Below are 21,622 nucleotides of genomic sequence, written 5' to 3'. Positions count from 1 at the left end.
ATGGGCTGTCTTGTGGACTGCACCTTGGGCACCCAAGAGACTACCAGCCCTGGCTCTCAGGAGATTTCCATGAAGAACCCTCCTGAAGCAAACCTGGAAGAAGACAGAGTCTGGACCCAAGAAAGACATGCACCATCAGGGTGCTGCGGAGTGGACATCCACCAGTAAGTGCAACAAATTTTCATTTTGCTACCTCTGGCCACTGCCATTTTGGGTGAATGTGAGCTAGGAACATTGCCAACACTGCTTCACTCTTACTGAAACTCCTTCCCTCGTGCTTAGAGCAGCACTTGCCTTGGAGAATTTAAGTTCTCTTATATTTTTAGGCCACATTGATGTTCCTCAGCCACATCTGAACATGCCCCCTCCCTTTTAATTGATTCTCTCCCTACGGGCTGAAATGGGCATCGAAATGTGAGCTGCACAGTGCTCATTGCTCTGAAACATCCAAAATAAACGTCTCCCTCCTAGCTCACTGCTAATCTTGCCCTCCTTCCCAGCTTCCCCAACTCAAGTTGCTGGTTCTCTAGGGGTTAAAAAGCAAACACATTGTACAGGAGCCATCTTTATTGAAACAGCAGATAGGAAAAGAGAAACTACAATGTGAAAAGTACCTTGCTTCACAGTGTGAGCATTACCTGAGGCTGCCAGGCACCTTAAGCATTTAATAAGATATATTTGCTAAAGTGGGACATGCAACTATTCACCCACCCTCTGTGCAACCTCATCCCCTCCCCAACCTGTCGCCAGCTCAGGGTTGGTCCCAGGTTTTCTGCAAAGAGAAAATAAATTGGAAAAAAGCATCTTACCCTGCCTTGTGGCCGCCCCAGACTAAGACGACGCTATGGGAAAGCTATTCTAGAAGTGAGGGGGAAACGCAATATTTTATCATTGTTTCCATGGAGATGGAATTAGTACAATAACTACTTGTTCTGTTCTCAGCTTCTGCATCTGATGTCCCTTCCGCCCCCGACAGAAATGTTATCAACTCCATAATGCCTGACAAATATCTGGGTCAAGAAAAAGGGATAGCAGAAATGAACCAGCCGGGGTCTGCATGTCTGCATCCCACAAGAGAAGGGCTATGAAGACTGCAGGGTATAGAAGGGAGATCCACTGCTGGGCTGAGCGGGGGGCAGAGAATCAAGAAGAAGATAGAGATGTGTAGGAACAGCTCCCGGAACTGAGGCAGGAGCAAACACGCCTGCTGGAGACTGTCTAAATTAACCTTCCTGCCTGGTACCACATCACCAGCCCAGCCCTGCAGCCTTTAGAGAGCAACAGAGGCTGTGGGATCGAAGGTGCGCTTCCCTCGCTTCTCTACACCCAAAGACATTGAAACCAGAGAGCATTTGGGACCTCACTTTCACATGGATTGACTTCTTTCCCTGCCCTTCTACCTCCAAGATGAAGACAGCAGGCAAAAACCTTGCACTTGAAGATGCTTGTGACTAGGACAGTGCACACATATGTGCACTCAGCACTTTTACGTGCGTGTGCCTCATTGGCACTGTTACATTCCATAAAGTCTGCATAGTTGCTTTATGGTAGTTTATGCTCTACTGGTTTAAAGTTAGCACTCTGGTGTTCAATAAAGGGTGTTTTTATTATTATTTGTGGTGTTTGATGCTCAGTAATGGAAGTTATTGACAAAGATTCAATCTCGTTTCTTAAAGTCACGTGCCTGCCTTGCACAAAATAAAAAGCCCTTTCATAAAATCCTTCTATGGTGCATAAAAAAAACATAGTAAACCTTCATTTTGACACTTTAACTCCTGACCTCAAAGTAGGAACAGTAGGCTTCCCAAACTCTGTGCCTAATAATACCTGCAGTGTGGAGAGGTAGTCTGTCTGTCTGACTATTGAGCATATCCCACGTGGCTCTATACCTCTGCCTCCTACCTAGCAGTGAGGATCTCTCCCCCTTGAACTCTCAGATTCCAGCAAAACAGAGCAAGTAGGAATCACACAAGGCAGAAATCGCTCAGTTGCCTCTAGCCTTGTCACTAGGCACTGCCCTCTCACCTCTAAACTCATGGCCCACTGTCATTCTGCATCTATCCACCTATCTCAGGAAAAGGCTTCATGAGCCAGGGGAGCAGAGGTAAGCAAGTCTCCCAGAATGACAGTGGAAATGGCAACCCCAGTAAGGTCCACTGTAGTCTTGGGAGCAAGGATTCCTTTTCCTGCTGAAGAAGACATTTCCAAAGATCCTAGCATCATGGACCAAGTCACAGTTGTGTTAATGTGTTGTTACCATTCAATCCAGCCTTGGAGCACTGTGGTGAACTATTCCTTCTTGCTGATGAACTCTGAAGCCTAGTGTGAAAGAACAGGCATGTGGGCTCCCTCAGTGGCCTCAGTACAATACAAGAACTCCAACGGTACAAATCCAGCAATACCTTCCTATACAGTGCCAAGCCAAGCCTTTTATGACCCTGAACAATAGACTCTCCTTCTCCCTGCCACAAGTCTTTGAGTGCCTTTGTGTTTGCATGCAACAAATCTATGGATGCGACACTTTAATTCCCAGCAAGCCAAACTAAACTATGTCTGAGAAGTTTTAGTTTAATGCACCAGAAAGACTCTCAAAGTATCCAACAATCCTGCTCGTGCAAACAGTCACGCAGTTGCAGTGCAAGAAAGGGCAAAAAACGTGGTGTGTACAAATGCCCTGGAACCGTCGACTCTTCCTTGTAGCAGCCAGTTCCTCAATGCCAACAGCCTTGACACCTGATTTACCCACAAACATTGATGAGCTGCTGACCAGTCATGATTCAGCATGGTGAGCATCCTGATGGCAGGGGACATTTGCTGGAGGGAGCGCTCATGTCAGTGAGACACTGCTGCAGAGGATCACGGAGAATGTAGCCTTCATCATCCTGATATTGTGCTGCTATCCCAGGCCTGTATCGCTGAGCCCCGGAAAGGACCAAGTGAAGCTGCTTCAGAAACATTTCACCCACAAGTAGCTGCTTAATTTCCTCGTCCTCCTCTTCTAAAGTCAATTCAGCAGTACAGCAGCTGAGTCCCAAAACCACGTGGTAACAATGACAAATGCATGTGTGGTGGATGCTGCATGTTCACGAGGATACAGTTTGTGACTTGCAGCAACGTTCACTTAGTGTTTTGCAAATGGCATTGGCTTGGGACCTATGCCCAGAGAAGGGTGATTGCTCCCGAAAGCTTGCTAAGAACTTTTTTCCAACTATTCAGTTGATCTAATGAAAGATAGCCCATCTACTCAAAGACCCTTGTTTGCCTATTAGCTTGGGAAAAAAACAAATCAGTCCTGAGATGCGAGGAGAGGCATCGTGGGAGTTTATTAATTTGTTTGCAAGTCTCAGAATTGCAGTGGCTTTTGGTAGGCGCCCTGCAGCACACTGAGAAACATTCCTGGATGGCATACAGCCCAGCAAAGGGGCAATGTGCCATGGGGTACATGCCCAGAGTGTCCTGGGCTTATTCTGGAAAACACACAGTGCCAGGCAGATGCACTGAATCAAGAGCAGTAGCATAACTAGGAGTGGACATACGGCGCGCCAGCTCCAGGTGGTAGTTTAGAGGGGCAACAAACATGGCAGCCACCATCACTTCTGCTGCCCCAGATGCTGCTGCCAGCCAGGGCACACAACCTAACTACCCCTTTGATTAAGAGGGGTGGTTAAAAACTAGATGTGTGGCTACTGGTCTTTTGGATTAATAGTTACTCTGCAAAGGCTTATACCTAAACCATATTCCACGCAACTCACCCTATGTAGATGAGCCCTAAGTGGAGTTGCTTTGATTCACAGTAGATGAAAATCTGCTCCACTAGAGTGTGTCATTTTTATTTTTATTTTTTGGTGCGTGGGTGTGTTTGGAAAAAATTAAAAACTGCATTTATTTCCCTGCAGGCTTCATTTGTTTCTCTTACATTTAGCAAAGGTTAATTTGGCCCTCCTGCGTGTTTCCCTTCTCTCCCCTCCCCTCCCCAACAACCCTCCAACAAAGCAAAGCTGCTTCTTCCTTCTGTGTATTGCCTTGTCATATGTACCCATGAGTGTCGTAAATGGTAGAGGCATCAGGCAAGTAATGCTTCTCTGGCTGTTGACGGCTGCATGAATCAATGCAGTTTGGGAAGCCTGTAGGTCCTATATAAGTACTGACTTATTTGTTTGGTTTGATAAGACCGCAGGAGGTGCATACCCGATATCCTAGCAGCAGTAACTCACAGGTCTCAATGCCATTAGCATGTTTGTTTTTTCATAGCTAGGTATTCCCAGAAAGATTATAACGTGGAGATGTTGTCAGAATTTCTAGACAGCGTCCTTTTAATAAAGATTTCTACTCATGCTGAATCCTGAATTTATTTGGTGTTTGTTTGTTTTCCCTTTAATCTAGCTGTCTGTTTTCTTTGTTATCAGGAGCAGGAAATGGCTTGTAGCTTTTAGCCTCAATAATGCCTGGTAATGTCCATCTTATTTGATCTAAGATGATTATGTACAGAAAATAAAGGAAGCACATAATAGTGGGAAGGCAATGGAGGAAGAGGGACCATCAGACCACAAAACTATATAAATGCCAAATTAAAATCGCTCTCACCCTCCGAGTTATATCCCCTTGCCAGGAATTAGCATGAAGAGTGTTTTAAATAATAGAGTTTAATAAGGGTGAAGTGGAGGGGGAAAAGATCAAGCAGTACATATATAACATGTAAAAATCATTGGGCAGGTACCAATTAGACAGCAGCACTGCAGTTTTGAACTAATGGACCCTGTCAACTGAAATACAGTATATATTGAAAACAGTCACCTCTGAAGGCTGTGGGTTTCTCATACACATCGTTCCCCACGCCTCTGATAAAACTGCATTTCATTATTTTCACAGGGGTGGGAGTCCAGTTGGATGCCTCTTCTTGACACCATCCCAGTCCAGTGGAAGTCAGTGATTTATTCTTAATGGGAAGGGAGCTGCCCAGTGCTCTCCAATCTGCAGGCCGTTGCTTGCCACGTACATGTTCTGCAGGCAACGCGTGCATGTATGGCGCTTTGCAAAAATAAAATTAAAAAATGCAGGCATAGTGCCATGTTCTCACACCCTTCTCTATGCAGTGACTTACCCTACGACTGAGTGGCTACCAAACCAGAACGTTGGTTTTATATTGATTTTGAAGTACTTTGAATAACTGCACAGGGTTCACTGCAATAGTGAATTGAGTGCATAGCCCCCTTTCCCCAAAAGCTCTGTCCTGCAGACATGCTAGATGGGGGAGTATTGTTACACATACAAAAAGCCCTGTTGAATTGTATATTTGCAAGCCTGGGTAGACATTTTGGTGAACAAATGAGCAAGCAAACATGTAACAGCCTGCAGCCTTTAATTACCTGCTGCCCTGAAGGAAGGGGAGAATTAAGTATAGACTGAAGGAAGGGAAGAATTTTTTTAAGCATCTCAGGATATGTCTACACTATGATCAAAGGTGCAATTGCAGTTCATATAAAGATGGCTGAGCTGGCAATAGCATGGGTCGGGTGTCTGAGTATTTACTTAGAGACCCACCCAGCTTTGCAGCCCTGTAGGCCTAAAAATCTGCCTTGGCATAATTGATGCCATCCCCACCCCCTTTTCTGCAAATAAAAACCATTAGCTGCAAGCAAAGTGTGCACAAAAGCAATTAAGCACCAAAATAGTGTAAACAACTGCTGTAGGCAAAACAAAATGTAAATAGCTTTAAAATGGGGGGGGGACAAAATAAAATTAAAAAGCAAAACCCAATAAAAAGCACGTTAAAAAAAAAGGCTAACGGTAACCAAAAAATAACAAATTAATTTTAAAAACCTGCTGTAAATGGTCATTAGTAAAAATCCGGAACATAACATGAGAATATACAAAAAAAAAAGACTATAAAAAAATCATAAAAGCCTTAAAAAAAACCCTGAAGTCTAAATAGCTGTCATCAAGCCAAAAATAAAAGCAGGCCAGTCAAAACTCATCAATAATGTCTAATCAGCTAAGTCATCATGCATCATTGCAAGGGCCTGCAACTGTTTGGGGTTTGCTTAAGCCGTGGTATTGCTTGTGCATTCAATAAATTTAAAGCTCAAATAAAATCACCAATCATTTATTTCTGTTCACACCAGCCCTTTAATCAAACTTAAGTTGTAAGAGCCCCTGCCGAGCTCCGCTGCAGTCGCCTGTCCCTGAGCTGCGGCAGTCGCGCTGTTGACAGCAGTGTAGACTTATCCTCAGCCCTGTTCAAGGGGATTCACCTTGCAAGGCACAGGATCCCTTCCTGGATGTATCCCACTGTATCCTACAGCGGTCGTATGAAAAGGTCCAGTCTCTGCTTTGGAGCTGTGGTGTGACATCCCCTGCAGGAGTGGTGAAACTTGACAGGGCCAGAGCTTCAGATATTATAGGGAAAAAAATATAATAAATAAAACAATATAATCCCCGATGGGAAAATGTATTGACTTTTTGAAACCAAGGACAAACCTTAGAGTGAAGATGTTTCTTCCTCCCCTTATACATAAATCACTGACATCCGGCAGTGAATGGAGCACTGGTCTTTTCTCTCATTAAATTGTCTCAAAGGAAAAAGTATTCTGTATTTTCATGGAGAGCGTAGCCTGGAGGGAGGGGGATGTGGCAAGTACAGGCTGTAAGAACCAGGTGTGCCTGGATTGATGGTGGTTTCTCATTGCAGTTTCCTGCTTTTTCAACTTCACCACCCCAGCCGGGATTGTCCTCTCGCCAAACTACCCTGAAGAATACGGAAGCAGCTTGCACTGCGTTTGGTTAATTATAGCTAAGCCCGAGAGCCGGATTCACTTGGCTTTCAATGACTTTGATGTGGAGCCTCAGTTTGATTTCCTAGCTGTGAAAGATGGCGGAACAGCTGAATCCCCCGTGCTGGGGACCTTCTCAGGGAACCAGATCCCTTCCTCGCTGACCAGCAGCGGTCACGTAGCCAGGCTGGAGTTCCAGACAGACCACTCCATGGAGAAAAGGGGCTTCAACATCACCTTCACCAGTAAGTGCAGAATCCTACTTTTCAGGTCAATTGATCATCTTGGGTAGACCACGATGGGAGTAACTCTAGTAATATTAGTGGGGATTTCCTTGGAGTTGCGTTGGGTGCAATTGAGACCAGAAAATGAGTGAGGAGTCAGGACTTAAAGGTTTCTTCTCTGCTGTGGTAGTATAGTCTAATGGTGAGAAGAGTGGACCGAGAAGCAAAATTATTTGCTCAGTTTCCACTGATGAGAACTGGTGAGTAGAGCTATCGGGATGCACTGTGTGACTCTGGCTGTGCCACTGTGCATCCTGCCTCAGTTTCCCCGACTAGATCATGAGAGTACTTACCTGACCGAGTTTTAATTGGTGGAAACTTGTGAAGTGCTTTGCACTCTTTTGGCTGAAAGGTGATGTATCAGTGACTAGGAATATAATTTTCTACTTGCACCCTGACTTTTGCAACGATGCCAAGGTAGAAGGAGGGGGAACACGCGACACAGAGAAGGACTGGAATAGACACGGCTATATCTGACAACACACAAATTCAGGCCTTCAAAGTTCAAGTGAATGCAAGCTGCCATAGCAATTTACCCTCACATTATCCTGTAATTTTCTAAAGAACATTATTAAACCTATTCAGCAGAAATGATAAACGACTTAAGTTATAACAGAAGTGAGCAATGCAGCTAAATTAATAGTCTTTCTAGCTGATGATTGCAAATCAGCTATTCTAGAAAAAAAAATAAAATTGTAGGGTTTAAGAAATCATTTGCCACAACTGATTGGGCTGTTGGCTTAGCAGGCAGGGTGGCCTGCTTTGGCTTGATACCTCCAGGGAGACTGTGCCCATGCCCTCCATAAATGTTGCTTTTTATTGCTGTTCAGGATGTTGGGAGGGTAATTTCTGCAGCAACCAAGTTGTGCCTTGAAGCACATGATGGGTGTCTGGGATGGAGAATTCCACAAATCTCTTTCACTTCAGGAAGAGGCATTTGAACCAAATGTTCAGCTGCTCTAAACAAATCCAGCTCTTGCCTGATTCAATTTTCCCCATGTACACCGGCAAAGAAGTTGGCCTTCTCTTTCTCCCCCTGGGACCCTTCCTAAATTGCCAGCCACTCAGCTTTCCCAAGTGCATGATCTCTTGTCTTTTTCCCATTAGCTGGCAAGATTTTTTTTTAAAAAAAAGCAGAGACGGGGCCCAGGATACAAAGCCCCAGTTTGTCAGCTCAGATTTGGTTCTACTTAGCTTTGCTTTGAGGCAGGATCCTTCCCTGTAGCTTCTTGGAGCGGAAGAGCAGAAAGGACCATTCAGTCACTTTGTCTGATCTACTGCATACCACACGCCATTAAGTTTTCCCCCCAATATGCTCCATTAAGCCAAAGACTTTAGCTGGAATGAGCCCTTTCGGGCCTCAGGGAAGCGCAACTGTGTGCTACAGGCAGAGAACTGAAAAAACCAAGGTGCCACCAAAGCTTTTGATGTGGCAAGGGATTGATTTGAAGGGCATTTCTTAGTCTTGTCCAGTCCCCCAAGTGTTTGCTACTTCCCTTGCAAGACCATTTTGTAATCCAAATGATGCCATTTTATAATCATCCTTCAGGGATACCCAAGAGTCCTGGACGTGGCCCAATGCCCATAGCGTTTTGGGTGCTAGATAGTGACAGGACTGGAAGGGACAGAGAACTCACTCCCCCGCTGTTGCTGGGAGCATCCAAATCTGTCCCCAGCCATCAGTCCCTGCAAAAAGCTTGCAAGAGAAGAGACAACATCTTGGCACCGCAGACAAATGTGAGCACCAAGCCACACAATTGGACAAATCCATTTAACTTAAATACACGTCCGTCCCATTGACTTGGGTGCTGTAGCTTTGCATATGCTGCAAACCTCTGAAGAACCTCTCCACTGCCTGCTAAGAGACAGGACACAATTATAAACTTGATGGGATGTGAAGGTTAAAGCGTTGCTTTCTGATTGGTTAATTGTACCCATTTTTAAATGCCTCGAAACGGTCAACCTTGTAAACAGGACCCTGTATCTATAGCTCCATGCAATTTTACTTTTAACTTGACAACAAGTAAAAAGGTAATTACTTTGTTTCTGTCATTTTATAATAGCAGTAGTGACAGGTGAGGTCAGACTGTGGTTTAAGGGACCCCTTTGATTTAACCTCTGGATCTCCATCCTTTTGTGTTCTGTCATTAACTGGAAGTGTATAGCCCCTTTGCACACCGGCATGCAAGCACCTTCCTAGTTAATCAGGTTTCTGGAGCTTCATGAAAACCTGTTTTGTAAAAGCCCTAATTCCATTTAAAATATTTTTAAAAAAAGGAAGATGAGAGTGTGTTGGTGCTCACTGATAAATACTAATAATTGTATTCTCACAGCATCTCTGCAAGGGCTGATTATATTATTCTGATTATAAACCAACCCTGCTGATCAGGTAACTTCACATGTTCAGGTGCCATTTGAGGAAAAACAAGGTGGTTTTTTTTCCTGAATGTAAGTCAATCGCTGCAGAAAAAGCCCTGCAACAGTTCTTGACCAGAGGCAAGAGCAGTTCCAGTAGTAGGGCAGGGGGTGCAGCTCCCAACTTTGGCTGTGTTGTATGTGTATGGTGAGTTCAAAGCTCAGTGTCGTGTCAGCACAGGCTCCTGTTTGAGGTCTGTGTGAGCAGTGAGCTAACCAGCCGCTTGGGGCAAGATGTAACTGTTGCTCCGGAGATCAGGGGTGAACACTCCTACTGCTCATCCTTCCTCCTCTTTCTGGGGAATTCAGCAGCTGGAGAAAGGAATTCAGCTGAATAACTGCAATAACTAAATTCAGCAGCAGAGGGAATAAGCAGCAACACTCATCCTTTTTGCCCCCGGAGTCATGCAAAAGCAGGGGTTTGGGGCAAACCCATGCCGAGAGCTCACGCGCAGCACAGCAAAGGGGGGGTGCAGCCGTGTTGCCATGCACCATCTGAATCCACCTCTGCCCACAGGAGACTCTAATACCCACGCGAAGAACACGAAGGATGAAATTCATTAGCAAGGCTAGAATACAAATTGCCTTGAAATAAATTCTGGCTTGGTATTTTCATGGCAGTCACAAAAATATGCAAATGCAGAAAACCATAGGGGCTGGATTATAAAATGGCCTTGCATCTAAGTGGAGTGTGATGTTTCTGGGGGGTTTTGAGGGGGAAGGGGCGGTAGATATCATCAGGACAATGCAGGTTCATCTTCACTCTGCACAGACACTACACCAATGAGCAATTAAGCGGCTTGACCAATTGGATGTGTGACCACAGCCTCTGGAGTTGTACATCCAGATAGCTTTAGTCTGGCTAGCTTGCGTACCAGTGCAAGTGAAGGTGCGGTGGCATAGGTTTTGGCACATACCAGAGTGCCTGGGAGATGGGTTGATTACTAAGGTGTGTAGGCCATTTTTTTTAATCCACTCCATTATATCTTCATTGATGTTGGTGCTTCAGTTAGTTAAAGGTAGCTCAGTTTGGTCAGCATGTGATATCAACATATCCATTGGCTTCAGTACAGATGCCATAAGAATTTTGCCACTGATTTCAATGTGGTTAAGATTTCAACCTTGATCGGACTTGTGCAGGGACTTATCCATTCCCTTAAAACTGGAAACTAAATATTTATCCTGGGTTGAGAAAAGTCAGGTGCATGCACAGAAGATGGAGGGCCATGGGACATAATTTCTCATCCCTAATTAAATTGCTCCCATGCCCTAGAGGGACTTAAATCCTAGTCATTGATTCCAGTGGGTGCTTAGACATCTACTGTGGAGGAAAGCATTTCAATACCTTTTTTAATTTGGGCTTCAGTGATTTGTCAGGAGCCACAGAGGAAGTCTGTGGAAGAAAGGCTTGGATTCAGGTCTTCCAAGTCCTGGGTAAGTGCTCCAAAGACTGCACCATCCCTCCTCTTAGGGAGCTATGTCCCCTTGGCCCTCCTCCCATTGTGTCAATGGCCAACCTTCCTATTCCTTTAATGGTGCAGGACCAAGCAAGTGAGGGTAGGAGCATACATTGCATTTATCCCTAGATAAATTGTGCCTGTGTTTGTCCTGGAACAAAAATACCCTGTGATTGGTACATACAGACGTGGCCCTTCTAATCAGGGTTTAGTAAGCGACTGAATGCAATGCTGCTTTTCTGCCATTGGCTCATTCATGCAATGCTTCAATAGCTGTAAAGATATACTTTGCAGTATCCTAGACAAATTGTTACTACCTCTGAACCAGAATTTTTTTCTGGATTTATTCTGGGACAATGGACACAAATGTCTATATGATCGCACTTTGTCTCCAGATAGAAGGGTTTATCCTGGCATAAATGGGACCTGTTTTCAGCCAAAGTGATGTTTAGCTCTTTGGTTTCCATGTGACCAGCCTTTTTCTCCATGGGCTAGAGCAGCGAAGGGAGAAATGTGCTGCTCACCATCCATCTTCTTGCATCTTCCAGCTTTCAGGCACAATGAATGCCCTGACCCTGGAGTGCCGGTCAATGGAAAGAGATTCGGTGACAGCCTTCAGCTGGGCAGCTCTGTCTCCTTCCTGTGTGACGAAGGCTTCATACGGACACACGGGTCAGAAACCATCACCTGCATCTTGAAGGAAGGAAATGTGGTTTGGAACAATGCGGTGCTGAGATGTGAAGGTATGCCAGGGTTTTCTCCCTGCCCCCAACCCTGTGTTAAAGGGCTGACCAGGGCTGAGGAGGCCTGGCTCCAGGGAGAAGCTACTGAAAAAATCAGGGCTCATAGCTAGTACTAATAACAGTACTCAAGCCCTGATTCAGCAAAGCAGAGATAGGAGAATATTAATTACCATCATGCAAGGGCCAGGTAAGACCTCACCTGGAGTACTGTGTACTCTCTGATCACTAGGAGGTGCGAAGCTTTGGGTGCTGATTCGATTTGGTGGCCGAATCTCCAAATCCAAATCGAATCAGGGGACCCAGTTAAAAGGTCTGAATCGATTCAAAGTTCTCCAAATCTCCGGAAAAGATTCGGAGAGTGTCAGTGATTCAGGCAGTCCCCAGTGGCTGCCGCAGGGAGCTGGCACTGCACTCAGAGCTGGTAAGTAGGGGGCAGGGGAGGGTCTATGGAGGGACCCCTGCCAGCCCCATCTGCTGCCAGCCCCCCCAGCCCCTCCAATTCCTGCCCACCTAAGCTCCCGGTGCTTTAAAAAAAAGCTCCACTCACCAGGTGCTGCCATATTGGGGTGATCCCCGCTGCCCCCCACTGCTCCATGCCACTTCCCCAGCCACCCTCATGGCTTCCCTGCCCGCCCCAGCTCTGGCCCTTTAAGAAAAAAAGAAAACTAAGAAAAACCCTAAGACTCACCACTCCTGCAGCAGCCTAGGGGCTTCGGGTTGCCCCACCAGGCAGGAATGGTGAGTCTGGGGTTTTTCTCAGGTTTTTTTTTTCTTAAAGGGCCAAAGCCACAGTGAGCAGGGCAGCCATGTGGGGGATGGGGGAACGAGGGGGGTGTCGGGGGGCTCACACACAGCCCAGCATAGAGCTTGGGGCAGTGGTGGCCAGCAGGGATCATCCCCCATCCAGCAGCACCCACTGAGCTGGGACTTTTTTTTTTTTTAAAGTGCCAGTAGCTGGGGCAGGTGGGGCAGCTATTGCCAGGCTGGGAGAGGGGCAGGGGATTTGCCTGGCTGATTCAGAAGTTGGGCAATTCAGAGATTGGGCAGCAGCCAAATCTCCAAATCAGATTCGGCTGAATGGATTCGGGACAGTGATTTGAATCACCGAATCAGATCACTGTCCCCTGAATCAGCCAAATCTGAAGCGAATACTAGCCGCTTCACACAGGCCTACTGCTTAGAAAATTTCGGCACTTAGCAAATTGCAGGATCAGACCCTAAATACACAACTACATGTATTTTGTGTCTGCAAATGAAAGGGGTAAGGGTGGGGAGAGAGGGCTGCCATCTTTTCATGTCTGCATCCTAGGCAGAATGAAGAAGATACTGGGTCCCAGTCCTGCAAAGCAAGTTTAATGACATGCTCAGCTTGTTAATACACCGGGATGCCTTACTGTGTGGAAGTCAAATCCATGCAAAATTATTTGCAGCACTGGATCCTAAGGGAAGACCCTTGGTGTCTTGCAGGGTCAAGATCTAAGCTGTTTAGAGCCGTGAAAGATTGGCCTTCTAACCCAGGGGTGGGCAAAATGCGGCCCGCAGGTCAGATGCGGCCCACCAGGCCATTCTGTCCAGCCCGCGGGGCCCCTAAAAAGTTTAGAAAATTAATATTAATCTGCCCTGGGCTGCCTGTCATGTGGCCCTCAATGACTTGCCAAAACTCAGTAAGCGGCCCTCCACCTGAAATAGCTGCTCACCTCTGTTCTAACCCTACCTTTACAGGTGTGCATATGGTATATTTAGCTCTGGGATCTCATCTCTACGTGCCACATGCTTAACATTCAGGAACAACCCAGTTATCATTGAATAATTAATTTAATTAATTTTGCTTCTTTTTTTTAAATGAATGATGGATTTTTATTATCTCATATACGGCAAGCAGGTGTTTGTCGAATAATAACAGTAATGAAAAAGCTTTGATCTGCTTATCACAAAAGGTTCTTTGTTACCAGTCTTCTCATGGGATGCAAAGAAAAGAAGAAAAAAAAGAAGGAAAGTGTGGAGAATCTCTTCTTTTCCAGCCCTGACTTTTTAGAGCAACACTCATATGTATTCTTTAAATAATACAAGAAAGTAAAAGGTCCAGCTCTCTGCAGTAAAAAGAGCAATGAATTGCTTGCTACAGAAATTCAGTCATACGTGTGAGTCTTCCGTGTATCTTTGACAATGTAGTGCATCAGACTTTTATAAAAGGGCCCTGGAGTTGCATATTTTTGCGGTTCACAGCTCCATGCCAATATGTCGGTGATTGCACCCAAAAATAAAGTAAAAAAGGAGGTAGAAATAAAGACTGACGTGGATTTCAAAGCAGCTCCTAGTGCTTTAAAGTTTCTAGTGTGGAAAAGAGAAGTGAAATGAAAAGAGATCGTTAGGAATTAAAAGGCCTCTTTTCCCCTCTGTTCTCAGAGAAAAGATGCCAGAATGATATTTACAGGCGTTTGAATTACAGATCCGGTAGTACTGAGAAATAATTTCAGTAATTGCCCATCCACATTTTAATGCCAATCGGCAAAAAATACATAGTCCACTTTATTGTCTTTCCCATTAAAGAGAGAAGAGGGTACTTGCTGTCCTGAATGATTATTGTTCAGGATGAGACAGGGTTGGGTTTTTTGTATTATTGTATTTTTGCAGACAGCTGACAAATGAAGTAATTTGGGGATCGGTTCAAGATTTCAGTTCCCTTCATAAGCTTGAACCTTTAAACTTTGCATTTTTTCCAGCTGGTGGAGAGAAATAAATAAAGTAATCTTTGTATTGGCTTTTATCTTTGGAAGCTTTGATAACCCCATGCCATTAACTTGTGTTCCTTTATCTGTGATCTTTGCAGCTTGCCTTTGACTCACCCTCTAGTATATGTTCCATTAAAAGCAAATTATAATTAGCCCTTTAAAAAATAAAGGAAAAGTATCTGTATTAAAAAATACTGTTTAAAGTTTGAAAAATTAATGGGCAAGAAACACATATCTGAAAAAGAGCATCTCTGCTTGCAAAGTTGGCAAGCTGGAAAACGAAGGAGGGGCTCGAGAGAGCCTGAATAGCTCGGGGCTAATGCCGCAGTGGGCGCTGTTTCTTGATAGAGATTGAACCGGGCAGGGCAGAAATGGAGACTGGAATTAGGAGGCATTCAGGAGCAACGAAATTAAGCAGAAGACTTCAGGCTCGCAGCATACGGGCTTTCACAAGCCCTAAACTTACTGTGAAAATAAAGTACAAACACTGCGGGTCTACGTACTGATGTGCCAGTCTAGATACCAATGCCTCCATTAGCTGAATGGGACTTGAGGTGCTAAGATGTCTAATTATACCAGTGAAACACCAAGCAAAGTATCCACAGTCGTTTAGGGCTAGAAGGGACCTTCTGAGATCAGTGGGTCCAGCCTTGCTGCTCGGTCCAGGAAAGACTGCTGGGGTCAAATCACCCCAGCAAGGAGTGTGTTCACTTAGCCCCTGATGCTCTCTCCTGATATATTTGTAAGCCACCACCAAATCCCCCCAAGGATACTCAGAAACACACCGGATTAGCCAGGGGTGGGCAATTATTTCAGGCGGAGGGCCGCTTACTGAGTTTTGACAAGCCATTGAGGGCCGCATGACAGGCAGCCAGGGGCAGATAAATATTAATTTACTAAATTTTTTAGGGGCCCCGTGGGCTGGACAGAATGGCCTGGTGGGCTGCATCTAGCCCGTGGGCTACATTTTGCCCACCCCTGGATTAGATGCATTTTCTAACCTATTTAGTTGCTTATGGGAGAATGCATTCCAGCCAGTTAGGATTTTCCCCAGCAAATAGTCTGTGTCCAGGAGTGATCAATAGTGCATTTTCCTCCACTGCTTTAGTTCTTCGGTACCTCCCAGAGCTCCACTGAGGGACAACAGGGCAAGGCCAGCAGCCTTAAAGAGATACCATAGTCCTGTGGTTGTTTGTGGCTCTGGGTTCCAGGTAGACTCATATATTCTCTTGCTTAGGCAGACCATGAAGTCCCCGCTAGGATGCAGCAGACACAGAGTTGTTGGCTCTCCTGTAGATTCAGGAGTTATTTGCTGCATTTCTAATATTCATTGGATGTAGCAGTTTCTTCCTGGTTTGCATGACTTCATCTGCTTTTTAATTATTTTTAATAAAAGAATCAATAGCACCTGAGTGAAACAGGCATTCCTTGCAGTCCCCTGTGTTGCGTTAATGGGCAAATTGACGCTTTTGCCATTTTTTCCCCTCAATTTAAATTGAAAGTGCCTGTCTGTTTTCTGATACCTTCCACCTGATTTCCGTGTCATCCTTTCCTAGCTCCGTGCGGTGGGCACCTGACTTCTCCAAGTGGAATGATCCTGTCCCCGGGCTGGCCTGGTTTCTACAAGGACTCTCTGAACTGCGTGTGGGTCATAGAGGCTCAACCAGGATATCCCATCAAAATTACATTTGACAGGTGGTCATTGCGGATAAAAATAATATCGTTTCCTTTCAATCAATATTTTATATGGGTCCAAAGTCACTGGACGGATTTTCACCAGCCTCAATGGCTGCTATATCAGGGCTTATACGCAGGACTAAATAATGGCATGCACTTACAGCTTTGTGCTACAGCCAGTCATTTTTTTTCCAACATTCATATAACAAACCAGAATAAAAAATAGAAGCAATGCATGGTACGATATTTCCCTCTGTTTATTTAACCAGCTGTTGAGCTGCCTGAAAATTGCAGTTTATTTTCTGCTTTTGTTTCAATTCATATAAAGATCAAGAAGTACCTATCTATATCTATCTATATATACCTGTAGATAGATAGATAAAGATAGATATATAGATGGCTATATCTATAGATATAGATACAGATATCTATAGATATAGATGTATATCTGTGTGTGTGTGTGTGTGTATAACTTGTTTTTAAGTGGAATTTTTAACTTTTTTCTCAGTTGATCCTCCTTCAACTAATTCTCACAACAGTTCAATCTGCAGATGGATTCAGTCTTATTCGCACTCTTGGGCTCCGGTCTTCCAATACTGCACTCAGATCGCCTTTCACTAAGATAAAAATGAGAGGAAAAATATGATACCGCTTGTGGACAATTTCCAGGGACTTGAACCCAAATCCAGTTCTCTGTTCTAACCTACAGATTGCCTACGTGACCTAAAGCAAGGTGAAATCAGAATAAGGAGGTCACAGGTCAGGCCTCTGATAGAACTGAGAACAGACCTAAATATTCGCAGTCCAGTGTATTAGCTGCCTGCTTGTAATTACAGCCTTCTTCAGAAACGTAACAGAAAGATTTTAAAAGTTGTTGTGTTTTTCACTGATATATTCTTATGTCCGTGGCAGGTTTAAGACCGAAGTGAACTACGACACCCTGGAGGTGCGAGACGGCAGGTCGTACTCTTCCCCATTGATAGGTGTCTATGATGGAACTCAAGTGCCCCAGTTCCTCATTAGCACAAGCAACTACCTCTACCTCCTTTTCACCACCGACAAAAGCCACTCTGACATCGGCTTTCAGATCCGATATGAAAGTAAGTGCAGCCTCCAATAATTATGCCCTCTCCAGCAGCACAAAGGATTCAGTCAAAGGCCCATTGGCAATTCTTTTCCCCTTGGCCATGCAGTTAACACTATTACTGTCAAGTGTTTTGAGGCCTTGGAACTATTATGAGCCAATAACAGCCTCTATGTTATGATCATAATTATTGATTTTTTTTTCCTTAACAACCAGAAATGTCTGCAGAATAGAATTATTTTAGAAGAAGCGGATCTGACTTCCTCCTTCCATTGTTCCCAAGGTGATGGGATAAAATCAGCAGAGCCATAGACTGGGAGATAGGATAAATGGAGATTCTCACAACGGCTAATGTTGCAATGGCACCTCTGCAGTCAATAAAATAGTCCAATGGGGCCTCTGAGGCTTGTTTTATAGGGAGGAAATCATGTTTGTTAAGCATTGTGATTATTAGGTGATGGCTGTTCCTTGACTGAGTTAACGTGTCCAGCGCAGTTGTATTTCTGTACCCATCAATTGAGTGAAATCATTGATCTTACAGGCATGCTCTGTTTTCAGATGCTATCTATACAAGTCGGTCATTTGCCATTGCTTCTTTGGGAGTCTTTCTAACCAGCCGTCTTTCTTCACTGGAATGGGTTACCTAGGGACACGTTGGAAGTCTTTAACAACAGGCTCCAAAAATCCTTGTCTGGAATGATTTAGACAGATGTGATCTTGCTTTGAGCAGGAGGTTGGAGTCGCTGTGACCTCCTGAAGTCCCTTTCAGATCTGTTTTACTATGGTTCTGTGATTTGTGTGACATATCAGTAGTTTTCAGTGTAAATAATTACATTTTTCTATGAATCCCGTACCCATGCAGGCAAATTGAATTCAGAGACAAAAATGCAACAACAAAAAATAAATGCAATTTTCCTGTCCATCTGGGACCTAACAGCCTTGAATAAATAATACCAGCATGATGCCTGTGAATTTTTTCACTCACCACCTCCATCAGTGAACTGTTCAACGCCCTCCCCTTTCAACAGGTTAATTGGACATACCAAAGTAGATGCAAGCACCACAATAGAACAAAGTTAACAGAGAATCCCGCTTTCCGTTTAAATCAAAGGTGTGAGAGGGATCATAGGACCATAGGGAAGTCAGGTGGAAAGGACCTCGCAAGGTCATAGTCCAGCCCCCTGCTTTAGGCACAATCATCCCTGGCTAAATGATCCCAGCCAAGTGTCTGTCTAATCTGCTCTTGAAAATTTCCAAGGAGTTTCCACAGTTTCTGTTCCAAAACTCAGGTCTTCTCCAATGCAGCCGTGGGATTTCTCTGGGTAATCTTCAGTCCTAAGGCAGCATCTGCCAGAGCCCTGTGGGCTATATCTTGGCAGCCCCCTGCCCTCTTCCAAGCGATTCCTCCCATCCTTGGTGTCTTGCATACAGCACAGCCCTTTCATTGATACTCCTGAATTGCCCTGCGACACCAAACCTCCCCACTTCATGGGCTGAAGATTGATGTCCTTGTGCTTCCCAATCCATGGCTGAGCCGGAGCTGGTGAATGTAACCAGAGCCAGCCCAGGTCTTACCTGTATTTCTTAGGTGATATGAGAGCTATGTAAAAGTTCCCGATGAATGCTTGCCTCCCTGAGCAGCTGGCACATGATTTATGGGGCTGGTTGTCCCTGCTGGAAGTCTGATGGTTTGTTTGCCGCAGCTGTGAAGCTCCAGTCCGACCATTGCTTGGACCCTGGGATTCCTGTGAACGGACAACGCCATGGGAATGATTTCTATGTTGGAGCACTGGTGACATTCAGCTGTGACTCGGGGTACACGCTGAGCGACAACGAAGCCCTGGAGTGTGAGCCAAACTTCCAGTGGAGCAGGCCTCTACCCAGCTGCGAGGGTAAGTGTTTGAGAGGAGAATATCTGCAGGAGAGGAAGCAAGGGCAATGAGCGATCAGCACCACATCCCGGGCTGACTTGAATCTCATGGCTAATACCCAAGGCAAGGCAGGATGATTTTGGTGCACAGAAGCTCTGCAGCGACTGCCACACTGCAGTGCCTCCTGCTCTCACTCGAGGATATCGCGGCAGGTCCCGCAGGTATCCAAGGCAGCGATTACAACCCGGTGGCGTTCCTTTTTCACAGCGCAGGTTTTTACCATGATTACTGGAGGTCCCTGGAGCAGTGATGGTTGGCTTTTTAACAGCCCCTATTCTGGGTACCTTCTTTCTGGTTTCATAAACAGGAACTTTCTATGGGATGAAGGTGTGTCGGCTTTTACCAGGGACGAATAGCCCTCCAGCTGTAGAAAGTAGTTGGTTGAATTTGGGATGCATCAAAGGTGTCCAGTTTATAGCCCTGGAGGTAATAGGTCTCCACTGAACCCCAAAAGTGAGAGAACAGAAGGCATCCTTTCCCATACTGCCTTTTCTATGTGCCTCATCTGTAATATGGTTCAGTCTCTGAGTGAGCTCAGTCTGCGTGACTTGGCCATTGGTCATAAAACTAGGCAGGCTATGTAGCTCCTCTGAAGTGCTATCAGCTGTCTGTGTGCTGCTTTGAGAGTTGCTTGCTTTAAACATCCGAACTGTTTTCAGTTGGGGTTTCATCCAGCTGCCCCCCATGCTCTTTTATTATGGGAAAGCATAGAATGCAAAGGCCAGTTTTCATTAGACCCTGCATTGCCTCCAATTCCCCAGCAAAGCCTTGTGTAATATCTCTCCTTCCTCCCGGTTAATCCAGGGAGTTCGAGCCGGGGGGGCTATTTTATTTTATTATTTTGCTCTTGATTTTTACAGCTCTCTGTGGAGGTTACATTCGTGGCTCCAGTGGCACCATCTTATCTCCAGGTTTCCCTGATTTCTACCCAAATAACTTGAACTGCACTTGGACCATAGAGACTTCTCATGGGAAAGGTGAGACAGTTTTAAATTGGGGAAGGAGGGGGGTGAGGGAGATGCTCTGTAGGGCAGTGAAAAAGATGGTGCCCCACGTAAAAGTTGGCTTGCAACAGAGAGCAGGGTATCCCACAAATACCACCACGTGCCACTCATTTTTTGCATTGGATACTGGTTTCACAAACTGCCTGAATGCTATATGCAACCCTATCTGAATTGCGGAGGGTCCAGCTCCTCTGCTGAGCTTTCCTGCTTGGTCCCGTCTCGGTGAAGACAGCAAGGATAGTTCCACTTCCACATCCTTACAAAGGCACTTGCTCAGCAACTACTGATATGCCACTGTGTCTGTGAGGCAGCAGTGATGTCTGATGCTTACAAAAGGGGACTGGGAGCTAGGACTCCTGGGTCCTGCATGAACTTGGGCTAATCAGTCTACTCCCCTGTGCCCCAGTGTAGCCACCTGTAAAAAAACAGAGCAAAAAGTATAGCCACCTTTTTTGAAAGCATCTTGAGGTCTTCAGAGGAAATGCACTGGAGGAAGACCAAGCATGACCATGATTTTGACTCAGACTGCTTCGCATTCAGCCATTCCCTTATGGATATTATTCAATCTTTTTCCTCTTACTGCCGTGGCAGCCAGGAACCAATCTCTCTACCCCTTGATTCCCAGTACCACTGTACAAGCAGCTGCCCCCCCACTCTCAGGTTGACTTCCTGAGATTGTGTCACGAGCAATCAGATTATGTCAGACATCCCCCACTCCACAGGGTCAGGGAGCGACATAAGGTTTACAGGCACCTGAAATGGAGCATTAAGTCTTCGCTTTGCTTCTGTTTCTTGCTTTTTGTACGTTAACGGCTGATGGCAAATGACCAAAGAAAATCAAGCCTGCCAGGACTGCTGTTGCCATAATAGCAACAGTATGTCACGTGTGTGCACATGGCACTTTCGCCTGTAAGAATCCAAGTGCTTCACAACGGTGCATTAAGTATCGTTCTCCTGTTGCATGAATCTGAGATGCAGCAAATCAGCTCCCTGCGCCTTCCCCAGTTTTGTAGATCAGAGAGACCCTCTAATTAAGAACATGTGAACTGCTAGACTGGATCTGGCCAGTCCCAAGTGTTTCAGAAGAATTGCAAGAAACTCCGTAACAGGCCATTAAAGAATTCATTGCCATCCGGGGAAGATTTCTTCCTAAGCCTGTCCCTACCTGCCTAAGGTTCATCTTGACCAGTTTATATTCCGTATACAGTTTTATGCTTTCTCATATAACCCTGTCTTTTTAGTTATACCACATAGCAATACGATAGGAGTTATCATCTGCCAATTTTGTGATGCCCGTTTTTATGAAAGCATATAAACTTGTCAGTGAAAAGCACAAGTGCATTAAGGGAACTTTCACATGCTGAGAAAAGTATTTTGTTGAGTAGAGGCAATCCACTCTTCATTAATCCACTCTGCCATGGATTCAGCACTTCTGATGAGACATATTATCCTGTTGCTAAGCTGATGCACAACACAGAGAATTGATACCCTCTTATAAAATACAATTTAGATGGTGCGTGCACTT

General features: G+C 45.1%; 1 protein-coding gene across 1 annotated transcript in view; it reads left to right on the top strand.

Moving 5' to 3' along the window:
• Positions 1-21,622, top strand: part of CSMD2 (CUB and Sushi multiple domains 2) — a 645,501-nt gene that overhangs the window by 426,042 nt on the left and 197,837 nt on the right. The window contains exons 14-19 of the mRNA XM_090057063.1: positions 6,689-7,015; positions 11,475-11,669; positions 15,958-16,096; positions 16,991-17,178; positions 18,866-19,054; positions 19,954-20,070. Coding sequence (XP_089913189.1) covers positions 6,689-7,015; positions 11,475-11,669; positions 15,958-16,096; positions 16,991-17,178; positions 18,866-19,054; positions 19,954-20,070 — 1,155 coding nt within the window. The remainder of the gene's footprint in view (positions 1-6,688; positions 7,016-11,474; positions 11,670-15,957; positions 16,097-16,990; positions 17,179-18,865; positions 19,055-19,953; positions 20,071-21,622) is intronic.

Source organism: Crocodylus siamensis, chromosome 7 (genome assembly GCF_052110815.1).
Source record: "Crocodylus siamensis isolate JL-2025a chromosome 7, ASM5211081v1, whole genome shotgun sequence".
Taxonomy (NCBI): Eukaryota; Metazoa; Chordata; order Crocodylia; family Crocodylidae; genus Crocodylus; species Crocodylus siamensis.
The sequence above is the reverse complement of the archived record's forward strand: the minus strand, read 5'-3'. Positions and strand labels throughout refer to the sequence as shown.